Raw genomic sequence first — 27982 nt, 5'->3', positions numbered from 1 at the left:
CCTGCTTGGGATTCTTTCTGCCCCGGCTCCACTCGTGTGTGCACACGTGCTCTCTCTAAACATTAAAAAAAAAAAAAAAGCCCTAAAACTTCAAGGGGGAAAAAATCACAGAATACATTTTATTTTACATCATATTCATTTTTCAAGTTACTAACATCCAAAAAGAATCCTTCTGGCAATAATAAAAATTTCCTGTTATACATATAACAGACCTTCTATATCAGCATTGTTCATTATAAAAATGTTCTGTTTGCATAGCCCAATACTAGCCATATAGGACTACTGAGGACTTGAAATGTGGCTAGTGCAACCAAGGAATTTTAAATTTTTACAACTTTTGATTTAAACGTAAATAGCCACGTGTAGCTAGTGACTACCATATTAGGTCGGCTGTATGATTTGGTTGCTTAAATACCTGGGAAAATCTACATTAATACATACAAGTCGTCTTAAGAGTTATTGTGCAGTTAATCATGTTTAATCAATGATGTCAGCTGTTAAAAATGATACAACAGCAAGCTTTAGCATAAGTATCTATAGGTATGCACTGTACTCAAATCTTGGTTTGGGATTAGGATATTAAAAGATCCATTCCATGTCTCTTACATTATGCAGCATAATTTTTAAAAAATCCAGTGATTCCTGAAACATAAATACCTAAGCAAAAATCAATCACCTCTTTTTCTTTTTTGATTTGTATGAAACAGCCACACCAACAGCTGACTAGCCTATTCTAGGACATCATGATGTCACTTAAGTCCTAGCCTTGACCAGGTGCTTAGGTGTGGGTTTATTCTGCTCTTCCCAACACAGGTGCTCCCTTAAAAAAAGCAGGGAGTATGTAGAAAACAAGTGGCCTGTTTTATAAAACTTTAAATTTATTCAAAGTGTTAAAAGAGTTCACTCTCCCCTCCAAAATACTTTACATTAAAAAAAAAAAAATCAAAACTGTTTTCTATTTCCTCAGCCACTGTACAAGCTGCTGCTTCCCTTTCTGGGCACAAGCCTCTGCCCCCTTTCCCCTCCCTCCCTTCACTCTCAGTATTGCTTTAAATTTGTTTATAAAACCCTCCTTCCCCACTCCCCCCATGTCCTGCCCTGCAGATGTAGCTTCCTTTCCAGATTTCAGGCCCTTGGCTGCAGGTAAGGCATGTTGGATGGGCAGAATTCTCAGGCAATACCTGAAGGGCAGAATGTTTTGTGCTTCTGGGAGAAAGGCTGATTGGCTTTTTTCTTGACCAAGTGAAGGATCATTGTTTTTTCTTCCCCGTGGACATCTGTTGAGGGCCAAATATTTGGCTTGGAGTTGCCCATGGCTGGGCAGCCCTGCCCAGTCTCCAGTTTCCCCCAGGCATAAGTCCATGACAGCTGGGTCTGACCACCATACCATTTGTCTGCCTGTGGATTGTGAAGGACAGAGGGTGGCACATGGCTACAGTAGGGCTTGATGAGCCCCCAACCTCTCAGAATGTGGGCACCAAATCCCCAGGGGAGGAATTTTTGGTTTTTGGCAGGCAAAACCAGGGTCAGCCAGGACCATGGGAGGTAGGGACGAGGGGGAAAGGTCTAACCACATAACTCTGGGGCGAGCAATGTTCCAGCTGCCAAAACCCCCTCCCCTTTTTCACTTCCCCCCTCCCCCTTCATCCTGTAGACTGTAGGATGACTCAGGAAAGGAGGACAGAAAAGAGGGAAAGGATTCTGTTCTGCTGATAGGAAAAAGGCAGATGACAGAGTACTCAGGGCTGGGGGAGGCCTGCTGGAATCTATAGTCATAGCTTCCCAGTTCCAGGAGGGGGGGTGGGTGGCGGGAGCCAGGCCCGCAGAGGCTTCATCAGCTCTGTTCCTTGTCCTTGACTAGTAAGACTGTGTGCTGGCCACCACTGGACACAGATAAGACCACACGGTTCTCCAGCTGTTTGCCTGTCATCTCCACAGGGCTCCAGGCATCCTCTTCCTGCCCCGTGCCCAGCTGGTAGTTGGTGCCCATGCCCCAGGCAAAAACACGACCTACAAGGGAGAGAAATGGGGGCAGCTGTCTCCAGGATTCCTAGCCCCACCTTTCTGTAGTGTGAGAAGCCTGGAACATGAGGGTGAATTTTGGCTTTGGCCTGTAGCAGCCTAGCAATGTCCCAGCCTCTAGTAGTTCAGGGAAGCTGAGAGAAGCCAAGGAGATCTTGTTTTTAAAAAACAGCTTTGTCAACCAGAGACCACATTGCCAAAGACTTCTCCCTGCTCCTAGGAATGGCATTCAAGGTCCTACATGACTGGCCACTTCCCAACCCCTATACCACCCTCCATTCCAAGGACCTGTGGGACTGCTCTAGATGCTCCTGCACTTCAGATGCCTTCCATGCCCTCCATTGCTTATCATAAAGGACTGAACCTTTAAGGTGTAGTACAAGCTCCACTTCCTCAGGAACTCTTCCCAGATAATCCCAGGTCAAGCGCTTCTATCAGCTGCAGCCTTCTCAAGGTGCCCATTGATGTCCCCCTCAGGCTTTGGTGACCACCTGGTTCACACTCTCCTCTGCTGTGCCTGCTATGACCCCAATGACTAAGCCTTCTTTCTCCTAGTAAAATTCTAAGTACAACCCTCTGGTTGTAAATAAAGAGGTCACCTTGGTGGAAAATGTAAAGAGAAGCCTGAGTTAGGAGTCTGGAGACCTGGATTCAAGTCCTACTGCCTATCTGGGGCTCAGTGACATATCCCCTTCCACTATTTTTCTATGCTACAAAACAAATCACCCTTATTAAAATAATTTGTTTACTCATTTTATGTCCATCAAAGTCAGAACTTCAGACAATCAGGAGAAAAGCAACGTCATCACAAACAGTGCTCTGTGTATCTCAGCTCTATTCAATGATGGACATCAGAGGCTGATGAACAGTTTGGTAAGAATCATGACCCCCAAGCCCCAACCACACCAAATGTGGGCAGTCCCACTCACCATCCTTGGTCACGGCATACCCTACGGAGGCCCCACAAGCTACTGAGGAAACAGCAGGGAGCCTGGAGATGAGGGTGGGTATGCTCTTCTCCTCAGCACCCTCCCCAAGGCCCAGCCGCCCATACTCAGCGCGACCCAGGCTGTATGCTTTTCCTGTGGGAGGAGGGGAGAGATAAAGAGTACCAGAGGGCTTGTTCCAGGTAGGCCAGTTGAGTTCCCGTATCTGTGGGAGCTGGTCCCCACTCCCAGGGTGGTAAAAATGTCTGCAGTATATTCCAGTTCTGGGGAGTCCTGATAGAGCCCCCACAGGACCCCACTGAACTCATTCATACCTGGAGGGGTGCCAGGACTCTGAGGGATGGGGGTGGCCCTCATGGACCCACATCTGATCCAACCCATGGAGCAGGCCCAGGTTCCATATCTTACTGGGCTTATGACCAAGGAACACTCCACCCTCAGCCCAGAGGTCCCACCTTCTGAATCCATGCAGACTGTATGATGCTGGCCACCAGAGAAGCCCACCCAGGACTTGGTAGAGTTCTTGAAGGATGTCAAGTTTTGGGGTACAAAGCAAGATTCTGTGCCTGGGGTTCCTGGGAGGAAAAGGCCAGGATAGAGCTGTCAAGGGTGAAGCTGTCCAAGGAGCTGTCCTTCTTCATTCCCTCACGCAGTGAGGTCGCCTCCCCCCACAACAAACACGAAGATATGGATATTTTCACTTTACAGTGACAAAAATATGGCTCTGAGGGGTTAGCTGACCCCATCAAGAGCGAGCAATCAATGAGTGAAGCCAGGATTTGAACCCAAGTCACTCTGGGGTATGCTAGATGCTAGGCTTGGGACTCACCAAGCTGATGATAGTTGGAGAGGCCAAATCCATATACATGACCCTCGCAGGAGATGGCAAAAGTGAAGTAGGCACCACAGAAGGCATCCTGGAATCTCACGTGACCCCGGCTTCCTCTGGATTTCAGCATCACACACTTGGGGACCAAGAGTCGTTCTGTAGGCAGAGAGGCAAGGGTCAGTGGCAGACACACACAGCTTCTCTGTCTGCCCTGTGCTTTTTCCCCATTACTATAGCCCTTGGAGGGAGACTAAGCAGGCATTCTTCTCCCTATTAAGCAGAAGAGGAAACTGAGGCCATGAGAGTACAAGTGCCTCACTCAGTCTCCCAGAGCCTTAAGAGGTTAACATTTACATGGAACTTACCACGTGCCAAACATTCTTCTATGTTAGCTCATTTAACTTCACCACAACCCAATGAAGTAGGTTTAGAGATGAGGAAACTGTGTCCAGAGTCCCACAGCCAATAGGCAGCAGAACCACAATTCAAATCCAGGGTAGTACGGCTCTAGAGTCAGAGTTCTTAACTACCAGGTTAAGGTCTATCTGATGCAAGCCTAAAGACCGTTAGGGAATCGCTCTTGCCTCTGACCTTCACCAGGGGGTGGCTTGCCAAGTTGCCCCGCCAGAGGGACCTAAGCCACCTACCAAGGCCCTGCCGGCCACCACGGTTGGCAAATAATTCAGGCACACGGCCCAGCTGGCCCTGCTCCCCGCAGCCCAAAGTGTAGAGGTCACCATCAGCTGTCAGCATCACCAAGTGGTCATTTCCTGAGGGGGAGAGGAAGGCAGAGGATGCAGGGCTTGCCTGTAGGGCCCAGGGCTAGGCCAGCCACGGAACAAGGTTCTCCAACTCCTGCCTAGAGCGAGTACCCCCAGACTCACCTGAGGCCACCTTTACTACAGGCATTGTCAGCTGCACTTGCACAGGTACCATGCTCTTCTTCATGGGCTCCAAGAGTCCAATCACACCATTATTGTCCTGGAAGGTAGGGCAGAGCACTTACCAGCCAGTCGTGCCTGCCCCATACCAGTCAGGTCCAGGCTTGCAGGCAACCACAGAGCTGTCTGGTGAAGGACACTGGTGCCAGATGGGGATGAAGAGGTGGGCAGGAGCCGGGACAAATAATGAAATACTTAATGAATGAAATAGTATGTGGCTTGGGATTTGCATTAAAATAACAAAGGATTGGGGTGGTGGGGTAGATGGGAGTAGAGAGGAAACAAGTTTGGCCACAAATTGATGACTATAGAGGCGAGTAGATGGGTGTTCAATGTTATTTTTCTGATCACTTTTATGTGTTTGAAATTCTCCATAAAAATTTTTAAAAACAGTCCTGATGAAGAAACACCTTATCAGATTCCTTTATTTTTAACACTTCAAAATAAACACCAAAGTACCAAAACAACTTTAACGCTGACTTTGTGTAAACTGCACTCCCTTGCCTTCAAAATTCTGAGATGTGACAATCTTTCCCACGCACCCCACAACCCCTGACAGATGTAGGAGATGGCTGGGGAGGAGAGAGGTTGAAGGAGAAGGGTGAGGAGAGTAAGCTTCCTGGATTAGCCTCAGCTTAAAGGCATCCTTGATCCACCCTTTCCCAAGATACACATTTCATAATGTAGATTCAAGGTAAATGTGGACAGGCCTGGATGAAAAGACATGGGTCTGGGCCCAAGCTCTGCCTCTGGGCCTTGATTTCCCCACCATTACATACAAGAGGGAGGTAGAGATGGATTATCACTGGGGCCTCACCAGTTAATTCAGCCAGCCAACCCCCATGCAGTTCTCCAGACCCAGTCTTACCCTGAAGGAGCCCCAGAGGAAAACTCGGCCATCCTCAGTGAGGGCTGCTGTGTGACTGTCTCCTGCCGACACCTGTACCACTTTCTCTTGTAGTTCCACTTTCCCGGGAACCATCTCTGAGCCCTCTACTGATGTGTCCCTTCCCAGGGCACCCTCATCATTGCAGCCGAAGGAGTAGACCTGTGGCCAAGAAGCCTTCATTAGTGCAAGGTCTGGCCTCAGTCCATTCTCGTTCAGGCCACTCCCTGCTCAGCTAGCCAGCACCATTGCCACAGAGTAACTTTTGTGGCTCAAGGTTCCTTCTCCGAACCCCCAAGCCCAGGCCCTGTCCAACCCTGTGCCACCCACCCCAACCTACCTGGCCGCTTTTGCTTAGACACACAGTATGCATGCCCCCAGCCTCAGCCTGCACAATGTCCTCCGGAATGGGCACCAGGGCTGGCTTCTTCCTTTCCAACACATTCTCGCCCAGCCCCAGCTGGCCCACATCGCCCTGGCCCAGTGTCAGCACCATGCCTGGTTCTGTGCTGTGGGACCTATGTGAGACTGAGGGGTGAAGAAGACAGCCCTTGAGTATGCAAGATGACAGAGGAAAGGAGGAGTCATTCTTTCTCCACTGCATGGGCTCTGGGATCACAAAAACCTGGGTTCAAGTCCCTGCTCTGCCACAGACCAGTAATATGACTTTTCTAATAAGCCTAAATTTCCTCATCTCTGATATGTGAATAGCAAAAATAACTATGTCACAGGGTTTTTGTGAAAATTAAAAACTGAGCACATTATTAATATGAGGGAGGAAATGTTAACAAGACACTCAATATTGTGAAATGAATCTTGGTGGGGAAGAGAAGAATGAGGATATAGATAGTCTTCCCAAATAGCTCCAAGTTCTCAGTTAGGAGTCACTGTGCCAACGAGGATTCACATAATGTCTACCCTTTCCTGACTGCTTACTCTACTAATGTGACATTGCTTTGTAGTCCCCTAAATTATGCTACAGACCTTCCATATTAGGATCCTTTTTTATAGGAAAGGAAACAGAGACTCAGAGAGGTTAAATACCTTCCCAGTGTCACAAATCTAATAAATAGTAAAGTCTGCACTGAAACCAAGGGAACCTACATGGGTCAGAGCATCGTTCCTAGCCTCCATGTTCTGGCTGCGACTAACTCCCACACATATTCACACCCAACCCTTCCGCGCCTATCTGGGAACAAACAGGCAGCAGAAGAGGAAGGGGCGGGAGTAAGACATAAGACAGACATTTGCAAAAAGGTACAAGCCAACCAGCGGGCAGCAATGGGCCATCTGCTGCCCAATGACGGTCGCCCACGGCCCCGGACAACCTATGGCGTCCAGACCCTCCCTCCGGGGGTGTGACCACAGCTGCCAGGGCCGCTATGGCTGCGCAGAGGGTGCCCTGGGCAGGGAGCCACCTGGTCGGGTTTTCTGGTCAGGAGGGCTCGGCCCGTGGGCACCTGGAACACGACGGGAGGCAGCGGCCCTCACTGCCTGGTTACGAGGGTCTGCAAAAGACAGACACTGTCTAAGTGTGGGTCCACACTATCCCCTCCCGGATTGGGGTTGGATTGCTCTCCTGTCTCTCTCCAGGGTCCCAGGAAAGGAAACCACAACTACCTTCCTCAAATGCTACCAGGACATTATCTCATTTTCCTCTTAACAGCCCAGCGAGATTGGTGCTGAGCTGTTGTATGAATCAGGTAATTCAAGCTCAGCGATGTTAAGTGACTTAACCAAAGCTACACGACTGCAAAGTGGCAGAGCCTGGACTTGAACCTACTTCTGGAAGTCAATGGTCCTAGCCCTGGTGCATTACTGCCGGGAGCAAAGTGCTAGGGTCTCACACCCCCCCCCCCCCCCCACCTCCCAGTACTACCTGAGTGCTTGTAGACAAGTCTCTGCTGCTTTAGGAGTCTCAAAGGGTGGGATTCAGTAAGCTACAAGAGACTCCAGCTGGGTGGAGTTCTTGGGCTTCCAGGTCCCTCAGCTCCAGAGGTCAGGGAGGAAGGAGCCCAGTCCCAGAATATGGGGGCTCCAAGAGGCTACCCATTCAGAGATAGAGGCCAAAGCCAACTTACCCTTCACCTTCTTGCTTTTGGGGAGAGCATCCTCTGGAGGTGACCTTCTCTTAGCTATACGCTTGGGTGGCATCCTTTCCTGAAAAACCCAGGCAAATACTCCATTTCATTCATGGCAATCATTTACCTGCTCTCACTAGGTAACCCTAAAAAAGGTAACAGGGATTCTAGCCATTCCATTTCTCAGAATTTATCTGAGAAGAATGGTAACAGAATAATGGATACATCCCAAGATTAAGTTCCATAAATATTCTCTACTGTATTTGTCATAACATTAAAAAGGAAAATGGAGCAACCCATGTACTCAATAGTAGGAGCTGGAAAGTACGTGGTATATTTATAATAGAATGGTATGAAGCCATTAAAAGTGATGCTTTCAGAGATTTATTTATTGAATCGGAAGATGCTCACCATTGCCAAATAATATAAGTAGACTGAAAAAACACTTCATCATCCCATTAAAAAATGTATACATGTGTAAAAATATGTGTAGAAAACTGTGTGGAAAGAAGTACGTTCATTATTAACAATGGTAGCCTCTGGAAAATGGGATTATAGACACATAATTTTTTTCTTTTTGTACCTTCCTATATTATCTAAGATATCTAACAACATTACATGTATTTTTTTTATTTTTTTATTACAAAAAATTAAAACCTTTAAGAACATCAAACAAAGTATCTGTCATAGCTCTCCCTCAACCTTGAAATACCACTAGTAACTCTGGCGAAGCACTACTGTTATCAGACCCTCCCATCCACAAAAAAGCACGATTCTCATTAAATAAAACCAAACCAGACCATTTGTGCCCTTTGATCCAAAAGTCCCATTCCTGCAAGGAATGTGGCCTTCCTAAACAGTCCAATAATAAATAAACACTGTGTACATGCTCACCAGGTATTAGAGAAAGGGGAAAGGAAACCACTTATAAGTTACGAGAAAGGTTCCATCCAGGGCAGCTAAGGTTCCATCCAGGGCAGCTACGAGCCTCAGCCCCAAACCCCTCCTGCCTTTAGCTGCTGCTGTCCTGCAATGTTCTCCCTGTCTTCCTCAAGGCTGCTGAGAACAGAGACATTTTCCCCAGCTCTCTCAATTCCAATCCAGCCTAAACGGTGTCCAAAGCCTCCTTCCTCCACACACCCAGCCCCGGAAAAAAATCTTCATTGAGCCCTGGTCTTTAAGCTTGTGAAAAGAAGTCAAATTGTCTAAGCCTGGAGCTCCTGAAACCAGAATTGTAAACCCTCTGGCAGGGGCCAGGGCACTTTAGAGCTATCCTGATGTAGAAATAATATAGCTTGTGCTTGACCTTAGGCAAAATTACTTAATCGCTTCATGAATCAGTTTCTTCCTCAGTAAAACAGGGATAATAATAGTACCTACATCTTTGTTACATAGGATTAAATGAGCTAATATTGTGAATGTAATAAATTAGTATCAGTATTACAACATTCAGGGCCTGTCCCAGGTAATGCCTGAGAATAGCTCTAAGCTAATCTAACCCACCTCTCCTCCATTTTGTAGATAAGGGATGAGACTCTACCCAACACTAAAAATGGAATGAGAACTCCAGAGTCCTTCTCAGGCTCAGCTGTGGCCCTAACCAGCACCCTGCACCTCCCTTCCCCCCCACCCCAATGTCTTTCTTCCAGTAGGTCCTAGAGCCTCAGCCCCTCCAGCTCCCTATTGCAGAGTAATGAACACAAGGCCAATGGCCTCTTGAATTTCCAGGCACTTTCCTGCTAACTATCCTGGGGCAGAACAAAGGACTGAAGATGAGGAAGTAGCCAAAGGTTTAGAATTCTCCAAGCCAGTGTAGGCTGAGCCTCGGCAGGCTGAGCTGCTTCTACAGGTTGTGACTGGCCCAGTTCTGACTCTGATGAGGTGGCAGTTCTGAGCGTCACCCAACTTTTATTCCCTTGGGGTGTGATTCCCCCTCTTGGGGTGGGACTCCTCCTCTCCAACCCACCTCTTTAAGACCCCTCTTACCATGCTAAAAATGCACATTCTCGGGGATTAGAGGGAATTGGATTCACCTGCCAGGGCTGTGGCTTGTTCACCCCAGCTTTTGTGGCCATGGTTAGCCAGCAGCCTTGACCTCTCTGAGCTGTACCCTCATCTGTCAAGGGGAATGCAATGACTTCTCAGGGCTGCCCTCAAAACTGAATGAAATATCTGTTTTCAGTGCTAAGCACACAGTAAGTACTCAATACATGGCAGCGTTTATTCATTTGTTCCACAAATATTCATTAAGTGCCTATCACCACTGTTTGGTTTTGGGTCAGGTGTAGCAAGGAAAAGGGGACTACCCCTCTCCCTATTCCCATGAAGCTTACACTGTGGTATGGAAGACACATTACAGATGATGCTGAGTGAAGGATAAGGAGATACAGTAAGAGATCACTTGGGGGGACACAACAATGTAAGTGTACTTAACACTGAGCTATATGCTTAAAAATGGTTAAAATGGTAAATTTTATGTTTGTGTTACCACACTAAAAAAATAAAATGCCTTGGGGTAGGGGAATAGAGTGGTCGGAGGGGATGACATTTAAGCTAAGACCTGAAATATGAGAGAAAGACAGTAGGGCAAGACCATGACGAAAGTGGTCTGCTAAATGGCGTGTTTGGGAACGTGGGGAGACCAGTGCAGCTTCAGCTGGAGAGCAACTGGTCAGACAACATGAGGAGAGCAGGGGCTGGATCATGCAACACCTTGTAGGGAACACAGAAAAATTTTAAGAAAGTCTTCATCAGATTTACATTCTTAAATGGCTGTTCTGGCTACTGGAAAGAAAATGGAATGGACTGGAAGAGGAGGCTACTGCAGGCATCCAAAGGAGAGACGATGGTGACTTGATTTGGTCTGTCTGAGGTAATAGAGAAAAAGGAGACAAAACTGATCAACTTAGGAGACAAATTCGATGTGTGGATTAGATGTGCAGAGTGAGGGAGAGGGAGAGATCCAGAATGACCTTCTTCATCCTAAAAAAAATCCAGAGGATCCCAGGCAGGCCTCCCCAGAATCTCCCTATGAGCTTGGCCAAACACAAGGACTCCTAGGCATTGGGTTAAATGACTAGGAGGCCGGTATGGGGCGCCTGGCTGGCTCAGTCAGTGCAGTGTGTGACTCCTGATCCCAGGGTTTATGAGTTGGAGCTCCACACTGGGTATAGAGATTACTTAAAAATAAAATCTTAAAAGAAAATGACTAGGAGGATGGTAGACTTCTATTAGTGAGATAGAGAACACTGGGGGACAAACAGGAGAGAAGAGACTGAGAAGACCACTTCTCCAGGTGTTTTCCTGAAGCTTGAAGTCGTTGGGAGCCAACGAGAGATGTGAAGTATGCAGAGCTGGGTGGGTGAAGGGGTGTGGGATAGAACAGGTATCCCTTGTTTCAGGTAGGCAACTTGGATCCCTGGCCAAGCCGGCAGCCAGCTGAGTGTGTCCAGGGCTCTATCCTGCTAAAGGCAAATCTCCCATCAGTTCATCAAAATGACTTGTAGAGGTTAGCTGTGCCACAGACGGAGACCGTGTAACAGGATGGAAGAGTACTCACAACAAGAAGTGAAGTGAAAGCACAGGGAAGAGAATTATGTCAGCATACTGGCACGGATGCTGGGTTGACCTGTAGGCAAGGCCTGAAGTGCAGACAGAAAAATAAATGAGGTGGTTGGTATCATGGGGGCACTAACAAAAAACATGTGTTACTGTGGGTTGGAACCCAGTGAACATCTCCTTAGACACCTGTGTTTTGGCTAAAATTGTGGGGCATCTCACTGCAAGGTATGAACATTGATCCTATTTTACAGACGAGGAAGCTGAGGCTCAGAAAGGTAAAGTATCTCACCCAAGACTGGAAGAGGAAGTGAACGTCTCAACCAAGTTGGTCAGACTCCAAAGCTGGTGTCCTTTCCAACTTCCTCCCCAATGTTCCCCAGTCTCTCAGCCTGCCTGGGAACTCTCTCTCATACCTTCTCCCCAAGAAAAGACAGCAACTTGGCTCTGGTCTTCCTGATACCTACCCCATCCCATTCCAGAAGTCATTCATGATCTTTCTAAACCTCAAACCTGAAACAAGGTGCTTCTTTGCTCAGACTCCCCACTGGCTCCTTCTGCCTGGAAGATAAAGCCCACATTTTCTAGCCTGGTACGGAAGGCTCCAGACTCTGGTACTGACATAACTTTTGGCCTATCCCTTTTCTGTCACAATCTCCTTACTCTTCCCACACAATCTTAGACTGCTTATTGTTCTTTCTGTCCATTTGCATCTCTATACCTTCCCACCCCTTATCCTACTAGAAGAATGTCTACTCAGTCCCAAAGTCACCTCCACTGGTAAATCTTCCAGATCTCTCCCCTCATCCCAAAGGAATCATTCTTTCCCAGAGAAACGGGACAGACTTTTGGATCTGGATAATTACTCTAATTTACATGTCTGTCCATCATACCAACCTACTCCTTAAGACGTGAGCCACTCTGGGGCGCTGGCCGTTCCTATCGTCTGTATGCCAACAATCTTTTACTCCTCACAAGATGAGGAAGGACTATCACTTCTAATTCAGTTGCTGCACCTGAGGCTCAGAGAAATAAATTTACTTGCCTAAATTCATACAGTCAGTAAAAGAGAGTCAGGAATAGACCTCAGGTATATATGACTGATTAAAAAAACCCACAAAAACAAACAAAAAAACACATCAGCCAAAGGCAGACCATGATCCAGGCAAGGTTGGAGGCAGCCCAGGCAGGCCTCCCCAGGATCCCCCTATGAGCTTGGCCAAACACAATGAGTGAGGGCTGAAGCTACCTAAGAGGGAGAGGACAGTGAGATAAGAGAGGAGACACTGAAGCAGCTTGGGTCTGACAGGGTGGGCCAGGTGGGTGCTGGACCCACTGAAAAATGTGGGGAAGGACAGACCTGGGTTCTCTCTGAGCCTAAGAATTTCTGCCTCTCAGATGGAGGTCTCTAGGTATAGCAGAATGTTGTCGTGAGCAATCCTGGAAGCAGGGCAGGGGATGAGAGAGCACCTTCCAAAAGGTGGAGCCCTGGGGGCACCTGGCTGGCTCAGTGTGAGGAGCATGCAATTCTTGATCTCGGGGTCACGAGTTCAAGCCCCATATTGGGCCTAGAGCTTAAAGAAATAAGTAAACAGGGGTGCCTGGGTGGCTTAGTCGGTTGAGCGTCCGACTTCAGCTCAGGTCACGATCTTACGGCTCGTGAGTTCGAGCCCCACGTCGGGCTCTGTGCTGACAGCTTGGAGCCTTGAGTCTGCTTCAGATTCTGTGTCTCCTTCTCTCTCTGCTCCTCCCCCATTCATGCTCTATCTCAAAAATAAATAAATGTTAAAAAATTTAAAAAAATAAGTAAACAAACAAACAAAAAACTTTTTTCAAGGTGGAGTCCTTCACATCCTCTACTACACAAATCAGTTCTTTGTATGGACACCCTCTCTAACTGCTCTGGGTGTGTTTTCTTAATCACACAGTAAGTGTCTCCACTAGGAATAAGCAGCAATCTTTTGTCCCCACCCTAAACCCCCCTAACAAACACAGCTTCCATCCTCAGCAGCTTACAGTCGGGGAGAAGAGTGAGACACAGTCACAAAAGAGTAAGGTCAGATATAGAGTCAACTTCCACTAATAGGCATCTATGATGCCTGGAATGCTCACACCTGCCCTCTGAGGTAAGTGTGATCACCCAGGTTTTACAGAGAAAAAAGTTGTGCCCCAGGCCACACAGGTGGGGTGAGATCCCAGGTCTCTTGACCACTTCCCATCAGCACCAGAGCATCCCCCTTCCTCCTCTTCCCCTTTCTCCCTGGGCTTCAGTTTCCTCAGGTGGTGAACGAAGGTATACCAGACTAGACAGTCTACCAGGGGCCTGGTGTTCTGCTGTGACCTTCTATGACCCCTCCACAGCCTGGTTTCTGCAAAGAAAGATAGAGCCCTCTCTGACCACAGCAGCTGTCCCTGCCACCACCCCTACTTCCTCACTTGCCTGCCAGACTCAGAAGCTTAAGAATCTCTTTGTAAGAAAGGTCCCCAGGAAGAAAGGGAGGAGAGAGTCTCATCTGTCAACAAACACTTGCTGAGCTCCTGCTATGTGCCAGCCACAGAGCTGATAACACTTCACTCCAGGAGTTCACCAGAGGAGCCCCCTTGCATGCAGAGGTATCCTGGGGAAAAGGGACCTCAGCTTCCACCGGATGTTAGAATCACTGCTTTATGAAAAATACAGGATATAAGTAATTCTCACCATACACCTCTCACCTTCATTTTACAGATAAGGAAACTAATGCCCAAGGAGACTGGGGGGGGGGGGGGGGGGTGGTGGTGACCCAAGGGTACCTAACCAATAAGCTACAAAGCTGAACAGTATTCCTGCTCTTGGGATGTCTTTGTGACAAAAGCATGGTGAACTCCTAATTCCATCTTTCCAGACCCATTCTGATGCCCTTCTTGGGTGACCCCCTCCCTGCCTCCTCCACCCTCACCCAGTGTTTCTTGGTCTTGCATGCCAGACCTCTCAATACCCGGTCCTTGCCGTATTATCTTGTTACTCCTTTCTTTGTACCCCACACTGAAACATCTATGGTATTTCTGACCCCAACACTCACCTTTACCTTCGTGCCTCTCCATGCCCCTGGCTGGATGGCACTAACCCCCCCTACCTCTGTGGGCTGAATAACTCCACTGTCCTTGAAAACCCCATCCAAGAGTCATCTCACCCGGAAAGCCATCCGGACCCTCCTGGGCAGGGTTGGGTGACCCCCTCAAGAGTTTCCATACCACTCCATACGTTCGACTTCTTCCAGGACACTCAAGTTACGCTTGGTTGGAGCACCTCAATTACCATCTGATGAATGAATGACTTGCCAGCAGCAGCGCCGCTGGGTCCACGGACATACGTGGGTGACACACTGGACCTTAACCGAGGCCCCCACAGGGGTCTCCCCAAGGAGACCAGGGGCCACACGGGGCCCTTCTCACCATTGTTCCTCAGCCCTGCCAGCGCGGCACGAAGTAGACAGTAAAAATCAGTTGACAGCTGAGTTGATGCGGGGTTCACAGCACACCTCTCCAAGGCTCAAAAGTCTTCCTCTGGGTGCCTGGTGACGCTGACTTCTTGCCCTGCAGAAGACCCTCGCCAGCCTATACCCCGCGCTCCTAAGGCACACACTCTCCGGGCAGGATCCCCCCCGCGCCCCGCTGCTCTGCCAATCGCATCCTCGGGACGAATGCTGGACAAAACCACTTTCCCCTCTCCGGAAGCGCAGCCGGGGCTGCCGGTCCCGGGCCGCGAGGCGCGCGGGTCTGCGCCCTGCGGGGTCACGGCGGCCGCGCGCACCCGGCCGGCCGCGCTCGGGCCGTTTGAATCTCCCGCCCGCGCGGGCGCCGCGGGCGGACGAGAGAGGCGCGGCGGCAGAGGGGCCGCGCGGCCCTCGCTCGAGCCAGGCGGGGCCGGGCCGGCTCCAGGGCGCCCCGCGGGGCCGGGGACCCGCGCGCCTGCTCCCGCGCCTTCCTGCCGCCCGGCTTCACGTGGGGCCGGCGCCGCCGACACGAGCGCGCGGGCGACGGCCCCGGCCTGCCAGGGCTCCGGCTGTGGCCGTCCGGGGTGCAACCTTCCGCCCGGACCCTCCGCCCCGACCCTCCGCCCGTGACGGGTGCGACCTACCTCGCTGCAGGTCCGCCACAAGCAACTCCTCCGCCCGCCTGCCCGGCCGCGAACTGCCCCAGAGCATGCGCTCTGCAGGCCTCCGGCCCCGACCCCGGGCCAGAAAGAAAAACAAAGAGCCCGGCGGCCCCTGGCGGCCGCTCCGGGAAGTGCAAGTGGCGCGCTCGGGCTAGAGCGCTCCCGACCAGGCTCTCTCCGCCCTGGCCCCGGTACAATGGGTGTGTATTTTGGAGACTCCAAATCCGGACCGGTGGACTGACAACCAGAAACTACTTGAAACCGGGGTTTCAAGTTTGGGAAGATCTTGTGGGGCAGAGACTGCACGGAGAAGATACTGATACTGCTTTCAAAAGGGTCTCCGTCAGAGAAAGATGAGAAGAAATCAGACCATCAACAACTACACAGGGCCATGACGTGGGTATGCACAGGGGCATCTGGCTCAGCCTGGGGCTTAAGAAAGGCTTTCCAAGGTAAGGCTAAGAGGGCAGAGCATCTAGGACGCATCCCTTGCGAAGACAGGGAGCGATGAGAGAGTAGAGTGGTTGTGGGAAACTGCCAAGATGTGACTGGGGCAGAGGGTGCCTATGGGAGTGAGCAGAGAACACTAGAGAGCAAGGGTCAGATCATGATGCAGGGCCTAGTGTATCCAAGGAGTACAGCTTCTATCCTGAGGCAGTGAAGAACTAGGGAAGGGATTTGAGCATGGGAGTGACACGAGCAGAATTTGTTTTAGAGCAAAATGGAGAATGGACTTGGCAGAAGGAGAAACCGAGAGTGGGGGGAGCAAGAGAAGTGAGGGAGACCAGCGAAGAAAGAATGTGGGGCTATGAATTGGGGTTGGGAGCTGGAGATGGAAAGTAGGCACCAAGCTGACTATGCTCTCTTAATACACTCCTTCTTCAGTGGATACAAACAGTTCAAGATTCCAGATGTTCCCTAAGGTGACTTCTCAGGCCATTTGATTGTGTCCGGAGGGTTTCTGAGGTCAGGACAGGGACCTCTGCAGAAGGGTATTTTCTCCATTTCGTGTTGATTCTGACTCTGAAAGTCATTCGATCATACCTGAACTCTAGATGGATACTTTTGGTGAGTATTTACCAACTGAATTTCTCCTACTATGCAGAACCCATCCCAAAGGACTCCCCATATTCAGGGTCTCTTACCTCTCCAAATTTACCTCTGCCTCCATCATGGACTCCTCTTTTAGATGATATACTGTGCGATTTCTCCAAGTTTTAACCCTGGATGTTTGATCTCTCTCTGCTTTCTTCTTCCAAGATCTTACTCATTCCCATGGCTTAATGTAATTATAAAAATCATTATTATCACCCATTTTGTAAAACTGTTTACTTTGTTAATTACAGAAACACATCCACCCATGTCCATGAGCTCATTTGTTCCTTACAAAACCTCACGGTAGTTGGAAAATGAGAAAAATGAGGTTCAAAGGTGAGGCAAGTTCTCTGGGGTCAGCACACAAGTGGTAAAGGGGACCAGAGCTCTTGTTCAGCCTGGAGCCATCATCTTTTAACTGAGAGGGCAGTCCATTTGGTCTGGTTCTGACCTCCACCCTAAGTTTCAGCTATCTCTTCCCAGAAGACCCCACACCTAAAATAAAACATGTTATGTACGCATCTAGGCCTCTCCCCCCCCACCCCACTTCATCCTTACAGCCAAGAGTAAGGTTCTCTGAGAAGTAAAGATTCAATCCTTAACTTATTTTCTGATTCTTCCCTCTTCTTTCCTCTTCATGTTTCCGTTGCTGCCCCTCTGGTCTAAAGCACCACCCTCCTGGCCTCTGCTCCTGCCTCACATCCCTTCCCCTCCATTTTGTTCCACCTAGATCCCCATTAGTCACCCTAAATCATGGCTCTGAGAACTTGCCCTGCATACAAATCTTTAAAGACTTGGGTATTTCTTCAGTGCTGTACTCGGAGCACCAGGCAGCAATTGCCCCAAGCTGTTGACTTCCCACTCTCTCCTTAGCCTCTGCACTGTACTCTGAAGGTGCCCATGTGCATTCTACCTTCTCACCTTTATTGGGGCTGTTTCCCCTACCAAGTGTCTTTCTTCCTGCCTTGCTGAGCTCTTGATATAACTTAAGGCTCAATTCAGGCCCCATCTCTGTGAGGACTTCCTTGACCCCACTTATCTTTTCCTATTCTGAGCCGAAATATTAATTTTAATTATTTTTTACATTCTATCATTTATTTCACTTATTGCACACAAACCATAATAAGAACAATCAATGGAACCTGGCCCAGAACTGGCTCAAATGATAGAAGTGAAGGACACTGAGAGTTATTATAACTGTATTCCATATGCATGAAAGTTAAGTAGAGATATGGAAGATATAAAAAGACCCAAAGTGAATTTCTTGACAATATCTAAGATTGTAAATACACTGGATGTGATTAACGATAGATTAGATATTGTGGAAACAACGATTAGTACACGTTAGGGCACAGCAATAGAAATTATCCAAAATGAGACACAGAGAAAAAAGAATTAAAAAAAATTGAAAATAGCATTAGTGAGGTATGGAATAACTTTAAGTGGCCAAATATACAGGAAAGCAAGGAGGATCTGGGGACAGAAAATATATGAAGAAATGACAGCTTAAAAATGTATAAACTATGAACCTACAGATCTGTGATAGTTATTTTTTTTTAATGTTTATTTATTTTGAGAGAGTGAGCACACAAGGGAGGGGCAGAGAGAGACAGAGAAAGAGAATCCCAAGTGAGATCATGACCTGAGCCAAAATCAAGAGTTGGAGGCTTAACTGACTCAGCCACCCAAACGCCCCATGATAGTTAGTTGTATATGTCAACTTGGCTAGGCTATGATGCCCAGCTGTTTAGTTAAATGCCAGTCTAGATGTTGTTGTGATGGTATTTTTAAGAGATGATAACCTTTAAATCAGTAGACTTTAAGGAAAGCAGATTACCTCCTATAATGTGGATGTGCTTCATCCAATCAGTTGAAGCCCTTATGAGAAGGAATTCTGCCAAGACTGCATGTAGGCTCAAGACTACAACACCAACTCTTGCTGGAATTTCTAGCCTGCCAAAGTGCCCTACAGATCTCAGACTTGGCAGTCCCCACAACTACGTGTGCCAGTTCTTTAAAACAAATCTCTATCTATCCATTTACACACACATACATCCAGTTGGTTCTGTTTCTCTGGAGAACTGTAACCAACACAAAATCCAAGAAGCTCGAGTAGCTCCAAGCACAAGAAACAAGATACATCAAAATCAAATTGCTTAAAACCAATGACAGAAAATCGTAAAAGCAGTCAGAAAAAAGACATGTTATATACAAAGAAATGAGGCAAGGATATAATGCAACATGTTATGTGCAGAGGAACAAAGACAAAGATACAATGCAAACAAGGGGACAATGGAGCAACATCTCTAAAGCACTCCAGCCTGGATGGCTCAGTCTGTTAAGCGTCCAACTCTTGGTATGGGTTTAGGTCGTGATCTCACAATCTGTGGGTTCAAGACTCCCTTGAGGCCCCCACCCCCCTCCATCAAGACCCCCCCTTCCCCCATTAAGCACCCCCCCGCAGGTGAGCCCTGCTTAGGATTCTCTCTCTCTCTGCTCCCCTCGGCTCTCTCTCTCCCCCATCTCTCTCAAAATAAATAAATAAATAAACTTAAAAAAAAAAAAGATAAAGTTTTTTTTAATAAAAATTAAAAAAGTACTCCAGCAAAATTGTATCTCATAAGGTATATCCAGCGCAAACATCTTTCAAAAATGAAGGTGAAAATAAGGTATTTTCAGACATATGAAAGCTGAAAGAATTTGTCACCAGTAGAACTATTGTAAAAGAAATGTTAAAATAAGAACTTTGGGGATGACTGGGTGGTTTAGTTGGTTAAACGTCTCAAAATAAGTAAATAAACTTAAAAAAAAAAAAAAAAAAGACCTTTGGGCAGAAGGAAAGTGATACCAGATGAGAATCTGCATCTACACAAAGGAATGAAGAGCACTGGAAAATACCTTATTTCACCTTCATTTTTTAAAAAAATTTTTAGGGGCGCCTGGGTGGCTCAGTCGGTTAAGCGTCCGACTTCAGCTCAGGTCACGATCTCCTACTCCGTGAGTTTGAGCCCCGCGTCGGGCTCTGGGCTGACGGCTCAGAGCCTGGAGCCTGCTTCCGATTCTGTGTCTCCCTCTCTCTCTGCCCTTCCCCCACTCATACTCTGTCTCTCTCTATCTCAGAAATAAATAAACATTAAAAAATTTTGAGACAGAGCATGAACGGGGGAGGGTCAGAGAGAGAGAGGGAGACACAGAATCGGAAGCAGGCTCCAGGCTCTGAGCCGTCAGCCCAGAGCCCGACGCGGGGCTCAAACCCACAAACCAGGAGATCATGACCTGAGCTGAAGTCAAACATTTAACTGACTGAGCCATTTAGGCTCCCCCAAACTTTAAAAAAGATGAGGGCACCTGGGTGGCTCAGCTGGCTCAGCATCCAACTTCAGCTCAGGTCATGATCTCTCAGCTCATGGGATCGAGTCCCAGGTTGTGCTCTGTGCTGACAGCTCAGAGCCTGGAGCCTGCTTCGGATTCTGTGTCTCCCTCCCTCTCTGCCCTTCCCCCGTTCACTCTTCTGTCCCCTCTCCGTCTCTTTCTCCTTCAAAAATAAATATAAACATTAAAAAAAAACAAAAAACTTTAAAAAAGATAGTTTCCTGTTTAGACAAAAAAAATGTATTGTGGGTTTTATAACATATATAAAAACATATATAAAAGCGATATACATGACAACAATAACAAAGACTGTGGGGTGACAACATAAAGTTCTTTTACTGTCATAAGTGAATAAATGATATGATATAATACTATCATAAGTGAATGAATTGATACAATATCAACTGAATGTAGAATCTGATAATCTGAAGATGTGTAAACTCTAGAGCAACCACAAAAATAATAAAACAAAGTTATAGCCAGAAGCCAACAAAAAAGGTAAGATGGAATCAGAAAAAGTTACTCATTTTTTAAAAGGGAGAATAAGAGCTGCACCTGGGGGGCTCAGTTGGTTGACTTCTGCTCAGGTCATGAGCCCATGCTTTGTGGGTTATAGCACCACATCAGGCTTTGTGCTGACAATGCAGTTTCCCTTTCTCTCTGCCCCAACCCCCCCAAAAGAAACAAACAAAAAAGAATCCTTAGTTGATTCTTTTTTTAAAAAAAAGGTAGATTAAGAAGAAAAAAGGAACAAAGAATAGATGAGATAAATCGAAAACATATTTAAGATGATAAGACTCAAACCTAAACGTTAATCATACAAAAATATGGTCTAAGCACTACAACTAAAAGGCAGAGATTATCCTAATAAATTAAAAAAGGCAAGACCCAATTATGCACTGCCTACAAGAAATAGTTTATTTTTTAAATGTTTATTTGTTTTGAGAGAGACAGTGGGGGAGGGGCAGAGAGAGGGCAAGAGACAGAGAATTCCAAGCAGGCTCCACACTGTCAGCACAGAGCCCAATGCAGGGCTGGAACTCACGAACCATGAGATCCTAACCCAGCTGAAATCAAGAGTCAGACACTTAACCATCTTAGCTACCCAGGCACCCCAAGAAATATGTTAAAAATATAAATACACAAATAGTTTAAGGGTAAAAGGATAGAAAAGACATCCTCTGTCACACTAGTCAAAAGAAAGCCGGAGCAGTTAAATTAATAACAAAGTAGATTTCAGAGCAAAGAATATTATTGAAATAAAGTAATTTCATAAATGATAAAGGAGTCAATTATTCAAAATACATAATCCTGAACATATATGCAACTAATAACAGAGCTTCAATATGTGAACCAAAAGCTGATAGAACTTATGGAAGAAATAGACAACTCCACAAATATAGGTGAAGATTTTGATAACTCACTCTCAATAATTGATAGAAAAAGTAGAAAACCAGTGAGGATACAGGAGACTTGAACAACTCTTGTAACCAACTTGAACCGACTGATATTTATCGAATGCTTCACCTTTCTTCACGTTCCACCTTGCTTTCTTCAAACAAAGTAAAATACATATTCAAGTGCACATGAAACATTTATCAAGATAGACCATGGTCTAGGTCATAGAACAAGTCTTGGTAAATTTAAAAGGATTCAAGTCATACAAAGTATATTCTTAGACAACACTGACATTAAAGTAGAAACTAGTAACAGAAAGATCTTTGGAAAACCCCCAAATATTTAAAAATGAATACACTTTTAAATAGCCTATAGATCAAAGAAATCAAAAGGGAATTTGAAAGTATTTTGAACTCAATTAAAATGAAAACGCAACACACCAGAAGTTGTGGGATATTGTTAAAGCAATATTTGGGGGAAACTAACAGCACTAAATGCCTGTATGAAAAAAAAAGAAATCTCTCAAATGAGTGACATCAGCTTCTACCTTAAGAAACAAGGAAAAGCAAACTACACCTAATCAAAAGAAAACAATAAAGATAAAAGCAGAAGTCAATGGAACAGAACATAGAAAAACAACAAAATTATCAACTAGTGTTTGCTATTGCCAGGCATAGTATAGGAACTGAGCTTACAAATATGGTTCCGTTCTTGAGGATCCAACTGTTGGGTTAGACGGACATCAGTTTGAAAAATAGTCACATCAGAATGCTAATTATCATGATGGAATGCTCAAGGTGCTAATGCTTATGAGAAGGGGAAGTGAAGACAGTGGTTAAGAGTTCAGGTTCTAGGGGTGTCTGGGTGGCTCAGTCAGTTGGGCATAAGACTCTTGATAGTCACTCATGTCATGATCTCGCAGTTGTAGAATTGAGCACTGAGCTGGAAGCCTACTTGGGGCTCTCTTGCCCCCCCACCCCTCCTTCATGTGTGCTCATCCTCTCTCAAAATAAACTTAAGAGCTCAGGTTCTAGAGACAAAGACCTTCAAGTTTCACTCTGTGTGGCCTTGGGCAAATGATATAACCTTGATCTTGATCGTCTTCTTTTTCTATAACATGGATTTAATAAGATTCCCTGCATTGCATAGGGCTCTTGTAAGGATGAAAAAATGCCTAGTGCATGGCAAATCCTACTCAAATGTCAGGTACTATCATTAAGATGTGGGTCCCATCCATTAGAGGGAAAGACATACACAAAGATAGAAGAAATGGGGGTAAGGGAGAGGATGGTTGAGGAAGGACTTTCACTCCCCAAGAAACTACTCATTTCCACTTTATTTTCCAGTGTTGAGTAAAACCAAGCACATGGTATATAATTAATTACAACTGAAACTGAGGTTTTAGGGTGTAGTGGTTACATTAGCTTAATACCAAAAAGTGGTTTAAACCAGGTGAAAATAGTATTTTTTGAGGCATGATATAATATAGGTTGAGAATAGGTTCTGCAGTCAGTTGCCTTGCTCAGATGCATGCTCTGACACTTACTGGCTGTATAATGTGGGCAAATTCCACATATCCTCCAACTTCAGTTGTCCTTATCTGCTAAATGGGCACAGAGTACCTTCTTTATAGAGGCGTGTGGAGTATTAAATTACGTATGCACATCACTACACTGTCTTGTTTAAAGCTAGTAACATAATAGCTTATCATATTATGGTTTAGGAGTTAGGTTCGAATCCTGGTTCTGCTCCTTACTACTTAGATGATCTCGAGCAAGTTTCTAATCCCTTAATCTCTCCTGGAAAGATAGGGTTGGTTCTGAGGTAAACCTGGTTGAATAGTGATGGTAGACTTTATTCATTCAACCAGATTTATTGGATACGATATCCCAGGTTGTTTGCTGTAATACTTAACAAGCTCATTGTACTTTTATGAGACTGTAAGCTTTTTACAAATATTAACTCATTTAAAGCTCACTAAAACCCCAAGAGGTAGGTACTTTTATCATCTATGGATGAGAATATTGAAGCAGAGAGGTTAAATTGTTTGCCCAAGGTCGCGTGAGCAGCAATTGGTGGTATTAGGATTCAAACCCAGACTGTCTCAGGACTCCCAAGTTTGCTAGGAATGCCTACTTGCAGAAAAAGCCCGCAGGCAGGTAGAAGTTTGGCAGAAAGGGTGGGGCCTAGAAAACTTGCCAACAGCTTTGCTTCAGCTACACTTTGGACATAAAGAGAAAAAAATGCACGTATTTCCTGCCCAGCAGGTTACCCGGCCCTAGGCTGAGAATTTGTACTAAAAACTGTAAATCCCCAGGTTAGCTGTAGGAGAAAAAGAACACTTTTCATTTTACTGAGCACCTCCTGCACAGACTGCAGATGTGACAATGATACCAAAGAGGAGACTTTTGGCTATGCAGGCTCCCTCCCAGCAAGTGTGCAAGAGGGGGATAGTTGCAGAGACTGCTTCCTACTTGTGGGCTTAAGCAATCACCCTGTTAGACTAATACCTCAAAATTGTGAATACATGCCAAAATGCTTAGAACAGTGCCTGGCAGAGGTAAGCATTGCAAGAACCCTTGTTCAAGATGACCTTTTAAGTTGGTACTCCTTAAAAATAAACCCATCAAGCGGGGCGCCTGGGTGGCGCAGTCGGTTAAGCGTCCGACTTCAGCCAGGTCACGATCTCACGGTCCGTGAGTTCGAGCCCCGCGTCAGGCTCTGGGCTGATGGCTCAGAGCCTGAAGCCTGTTTCCGATTCTGTGTCTCCCTCTCTCTCTGCCCCTCCCCCGTTCATGCTCTGTCTCTGTCCCAAAAATAAACGTTGAAAAAAACAAACAAACAAACAAAAAAAACCATCAAGAGGCATCTGGGTGGCTCAGTGTCCGACTTCAGCTCAGGTTATGATCTGTTTGAGCCGGAGTCAAGGCTCTGTGCTGACAGCTCAGAGCCTGGAGCCTGCTTTGCATTCTGTATCTCCCTCTGCCCTTCTCCTGCACTCTCAAAAATAAGCATTAAAAAATTTAGTAAGCCCAGCAAGCTCTCCCAGATTCTCCACAATCATGGTTTAACTACTTCCAATTCTATCATCTGAGGCTCAAAGGAGTGAAGCAGTCTGCCTGGACATTCCAAAAATTTGGGCTAGGACTCAATCATCTCTAATCTCCTCAATCACCTTGATGGCTTCTAAATGGGCAGGAGGCTGTTACAGTCTCCCTCCCCACTGTATGTTCATTTAGTCCCACCCAGGAACTAGACTCTACCTTCTAGATGGTTCCCATCCTTCAGGGCCTGGACTAGTTTCCAACGCTGGCAGTCAGTGCCTGTGCTTGACAAGATTTCCATTGTGACTCGGCCTCACATCATAAGCAGGATGACAATTCTCTCAGGCTGAAGTACACTACTTGGAACAATGGCAGTAGAGGCTAACTAGCTAACAGTGGTGGGATTTTGCCGTTTATGTCCAATCAGGTATTTGCTAAGGTTAACTTGCCTGTACTACACTGTGGGGAAACTGAAGATTAGGCTTGGTCTATCAGTAACCCAGATCTCCCGTCTAGTGGCCAAGTGTAGGTTGGTCTCTCACCTAATTCCTTAGGTGTCCTAAGCATTACCCACCTTTGAATGCAACCAGGAAGCTCTTCCCTGCACACTAGGGAACTGGTAGGAACCAACACATTTTCCCAAGTAAACAAGTGCCAGCATATACAAGACAAGCTCAGGGCCTTGTCAAGTCATGTTTCCACATAAAAAGGAGCCACACAAATATGCAGTCATCTTTATTGTAATCCATAAGTACATCAGAAACACATGGATCAGGGTGCCGGGTGGCTCAGTCAGACTCTTGATTTCTGCTCAGGTCATGATCTCAGTTGAGGCTCCATGCTGATAGGGTAGAGCCTGTTTGGGATTCTCTCCCCCTCTGCCCCTCCCACATACTTGCTCTCTCTTAAATTAAGCTTAAAAACCTACTGTTCCCCCTTGAGTTTCTCTTAAGGGCAGTTTTAAAAAGGGGTCAAATGTGCTCAAGCTTCTAAACCTCCAGGCTTAGCTTACAAAAACATTTATCATCCACTTCACCAACTGTCCCTGCCAAGTAAAGTACCCCAAAGCATAAAGTGTCGACTGCCAATGTAAGGTGAGGCTCCTCTTCAATCCTAAATGAAAGCAAACAAAAAAGAGGATCAGACTCCTATTGAAGACCTCACTAAAAACTTTCCTTTTAGTTTTCATTAGATGTTTCCTGCATGGTTTGTCTCCTCAGTCATCGTCCACAGGACTCTGAGAAGCTGTAGGAATATGCAGGCGCAGACTCAAGGCCCGGCTTCATCTCCAACGTCGTGGAAAGGGACTGTACGTCACGGGGCAGAGCCCTATGCTCCCCTACGCCACCTGGACAGAGCCCGGGGAGAGTGACCTCCCGAGAGTATCCACGTTGGAATGACCAATTAAACAGCACCACCCTCAAAGTATTTAAGAGATTTCGTTTTCCTCCATCCCTTATTACACAAGTGAATTTGAGGTAAGCCTGTTTAAAAACCAGTCATTACTACTACCTTTTCCAAGGTTTATCTTACTCACTGACCTAGGAATATTCAGGTGCATATGGCCCCCTTCATCTCCATTGTCATGGAAAGGGTCCGTACCAGAGAATAAATCCTTGGCTCCCATGGACAGCCTTTGGTTAAGCCACCCAAACGCAGTTTTTCCATTAGCAAAGCAGAAGTTTCTACCCCATCACACAACTAAAGAGATGAAAATAATTTTTACTGGCTATAAAAGGCTATCTTCCCAGACATGAGCATAAATCTATGAAACTGCTGACATGCCAGCAAAAACGTCAAAGTTACTATCTGGATGTATTAAATGGCAAGAGCACATTCATGAAAAGGAACCCGGCTGGAATGATTAAATGTCGACAGGCAAACACTGGCAAGTCAGAAACAATTCTTACCCCAAATCCTTTGGTTTACTTACCCCAAATCAAATTATCTGGAATCCTGAGCAACTGCTGCAAAACAAGGTAGGTAAGAGCTTAATCCAGTAGAACAGCAGCTGATTAAGAGCAGAATTTTCTTTCATTTCCAATCAATCTAGCTCCAGATAGGGGGTGCTCTAAGAGCTGTTTCCTGCATGGTTTGTCTCCTCAGTCATCGTCCACAGGACTCTGAGAAGCTGTAGGAATATGCAGGCGCAGACTCAAGGCCCGGCTTCATCTCCAACGTCGTGGAAAGGGACTGTACGTCACGGGGCAGAGCCCTATGCTCCCCTACGCCACCTGGACAGAGCCCGGGGAGAGTGACCTCCCGAGAGTATCCACGTTGGTCACTGTAATTTACTTAACTTGCAGACTACTGAGCTAGAAACAAGTTTCAACCAGCTGACGACTTCCCCAATTCCCCAGGTGAAACCTGAATTCCAAACTGGCAACGAAATTCGAGTTATCAGCAGTCTCATGCCTGTAATCTAAATGAATTGCCAACCAGATACCCCAAACCTATCTATAAATCCCAACAGGCGATTAGCACTACTGCCAGAAAAATGCAGAGCCGAGACCACAGTTATGCCTCGTTATGTATAAACCGATCTACAGTCGTGAAACCACCCTACATCACAAATCAACTAGCAGCAGGATTAAGATCCGTCCGTTTCGAAATCAATTCTGGAACTCCGATGGGGGTCAGAAATAAAATGTCTTCCTTGCAACTCCACCGCCTCCTAGGAGGCAAGTTAATAAACCGGCGATGGTCAATAGCGAGAGGGCGGGCCGCGCATTCAGCGTCCCGACGCGGGAGGTAACAGCCCTGGAGGTTTCGGCGCTCGCGCTCCTCCGCTATGGGTAAGACCCGCGCGCGGCTCGCAAGGCCTCCGCGGCCTACATCCGGCCCAGCCCCGCTGCACAAATAAGTGTAGTTAGCACAGACACCGCTGAGAAGAATCCTTCTAAATAGTACGATGTCCACAGGAAAAGCTGGTTGGCTGGCCTGAGAGACTAGACGTAGAGCTAATGAATCGAGGGGGTAAAAACACTCACCAAATCGAACACAGTGCCGCTTGCTTTCTCGAAAGGACCGAACAACCCCCAAGGCATCCTTATTTATACCTTCTGAAGCGCGCGTAAGTCAAGGTATCTCTATTGCGCCTGCGCCGTACCATGCGCAGTGAGGGAATCGGAAATTCGCTAAGGGTGCTGGGAATCCATTGAAACTGAAGCCTCCCCTCGCCCCCCACCTGGCTCGGCGGTTTCTCGCGATAATAGGCCCTTCGCGCTCGGGGAGCTTGCTGGGGAATGTAAATTACAGAAACTGAGTTTAGAAGTATGTAGCCCGGTAAGTATGTGCTGAGTAGTAAATTTAATTGTCTGCAGTCAACTAACGTAGTCTGGAGAATGTACAGTTAAAGAAACTCGCCAATAAAAACACCCCACTTTGCCGTAATTGTATGCGAAATTGAAAAAGCCGTGTAGAGAAATGCAGAATCTCAAAAGTGATTGAATCTCCCCTGTCGCATCTGAAATAAACATTTGATAAATGCGCAGGTAAATAAGACAAATGCTTCTACAGGAATTGGCTAAAGTTAAAAGCCTCCTATACACAACAATGGATGTATTTAATACTGCTGAACTGTACACCTAAAAATCATTAAAAAGGTAAATTTTACATTAAGTATATTTTAACACACGCTCACCTAATATAAAGAAGTAGGCAAGTAAAGAGGG

The 27982-nt window shown here is 46.5% G+C and overlaps 1 protein-coding gene and 2 non-coding genes across 14 annotated transcripts; all 3 read right to left on the bottom strand.

Annotated features, from left to right (window-relative positions):
• Positions 1 to 117: 117 nt before the first annotated feature.
• Positions 118 to 27428, bottom strand: RCC1 (regulator of chromosome condensation 1). 12 transcript variants are annotated; one of them, XM_086716194.1, is made up of 14 exons: positions 27299 to 27428; positions 26242 to 26275; positions 24528 to 25421; positions 16559 to 16678; positions 7707 to 7785; positions 7044 to 7133; positions 5966 to 6153; positions 5608 to 5787; positions 4683 to 4779; positions 4446 to 4568; positions 3799 to 3954; positions 3425 to 3544; positions 2952 to 3104; positions 118 to 2010 (listed from the first exon to the last, which is right to left on the bottom strand). In XM_086716194.1, exons 4-14 carry the CDS (start codon positions 16571 to 16573, stop codon positions 1835 to 1837), a joined length of 1377 nt encoding a protein of 458 aa, XP_086572320.1. In that variant the 5' UTR covers positions 16574 to 16678; positions 24528 to 25421; positions 26242 to 26275; positions 27299 to 27428; the 3' UTR covers positions 118 to 1834. The 12 variants fall into 12 exon arrangements, with proteins under 12 accessions (XP_086572320.1, XP_086572323.1, XP_086572324.1 ...); XM_086716197.1 differs by lacking the exon at positions 27299 to 27428 and adding an exon at positions 8636 to 8765 and having other exon boundaries at positions 16545 to 16678; positions 26242 to 27270; XM_086716198.1 differs by lacking the exon at positions 27299 to 27428 and adding an exon at positions 8636 to 8762 and having other exon boundaries at positions 16545 to 16678; positions 26242 to 27270.
• Positions 25499 to 25703, bottom strand: LOC112849121 (small nucleolar RNA SNORA73 family). The gene has a single exon (XR_003222552.2). It is a non-coding gene; the product is annotated as a small nucleolar RNA SNORA73 family (small nucleolar RNA).
• LOC112849120 (small nucleolar RNA SNORA73 family) lies at positions 26385 to 26589 on the bottom strand. Its single transcript, XR_003222551.1, has one exon. It is a non-coding gene; the product is annotated as a small nucleolar RNA SNORA73 family (small nucleolar RNA).
• Positions 27429 to 27982: the final 554 nt, after the last annotated feature.

This window comes from Puma concolor, chromosome C1 (assembly GCF_028749965.1).
Source record: "Puma concolor isolate L17-30 chromosome C1, mPumCon1.1.hap2, whole genome shotgun sequence".
Taxonomy (NCBI): Eukaryota; Metazoa; Chordata; class Mammalia; order Carnivora; family Felidae; genus Puma; species Puma concolor.
This window is presented reverse-complemented; position numbering and strand designations above follow the sequence as displayed.

Bases quoted from the DNA above. Each gene is read 5' to 3' on its own strand.
- RCC1 (XM_086716194.1), bottom strand. The intron at 4,780-5,607 runs GTAAGACTGGGT...CCTACCTTCCAG, and splicing joins TCCTCTGGGGCTCCTTCAGG to GACAATAATGGTGTGATTGG. The intron at 3,955-4,445 runs GTAGGTGGCTTA...CTCTGCCTACAG, and splicing joins TGGTGGCCGGCAGGGCCTTG to AACGACTCTTGGTCCCCAAG.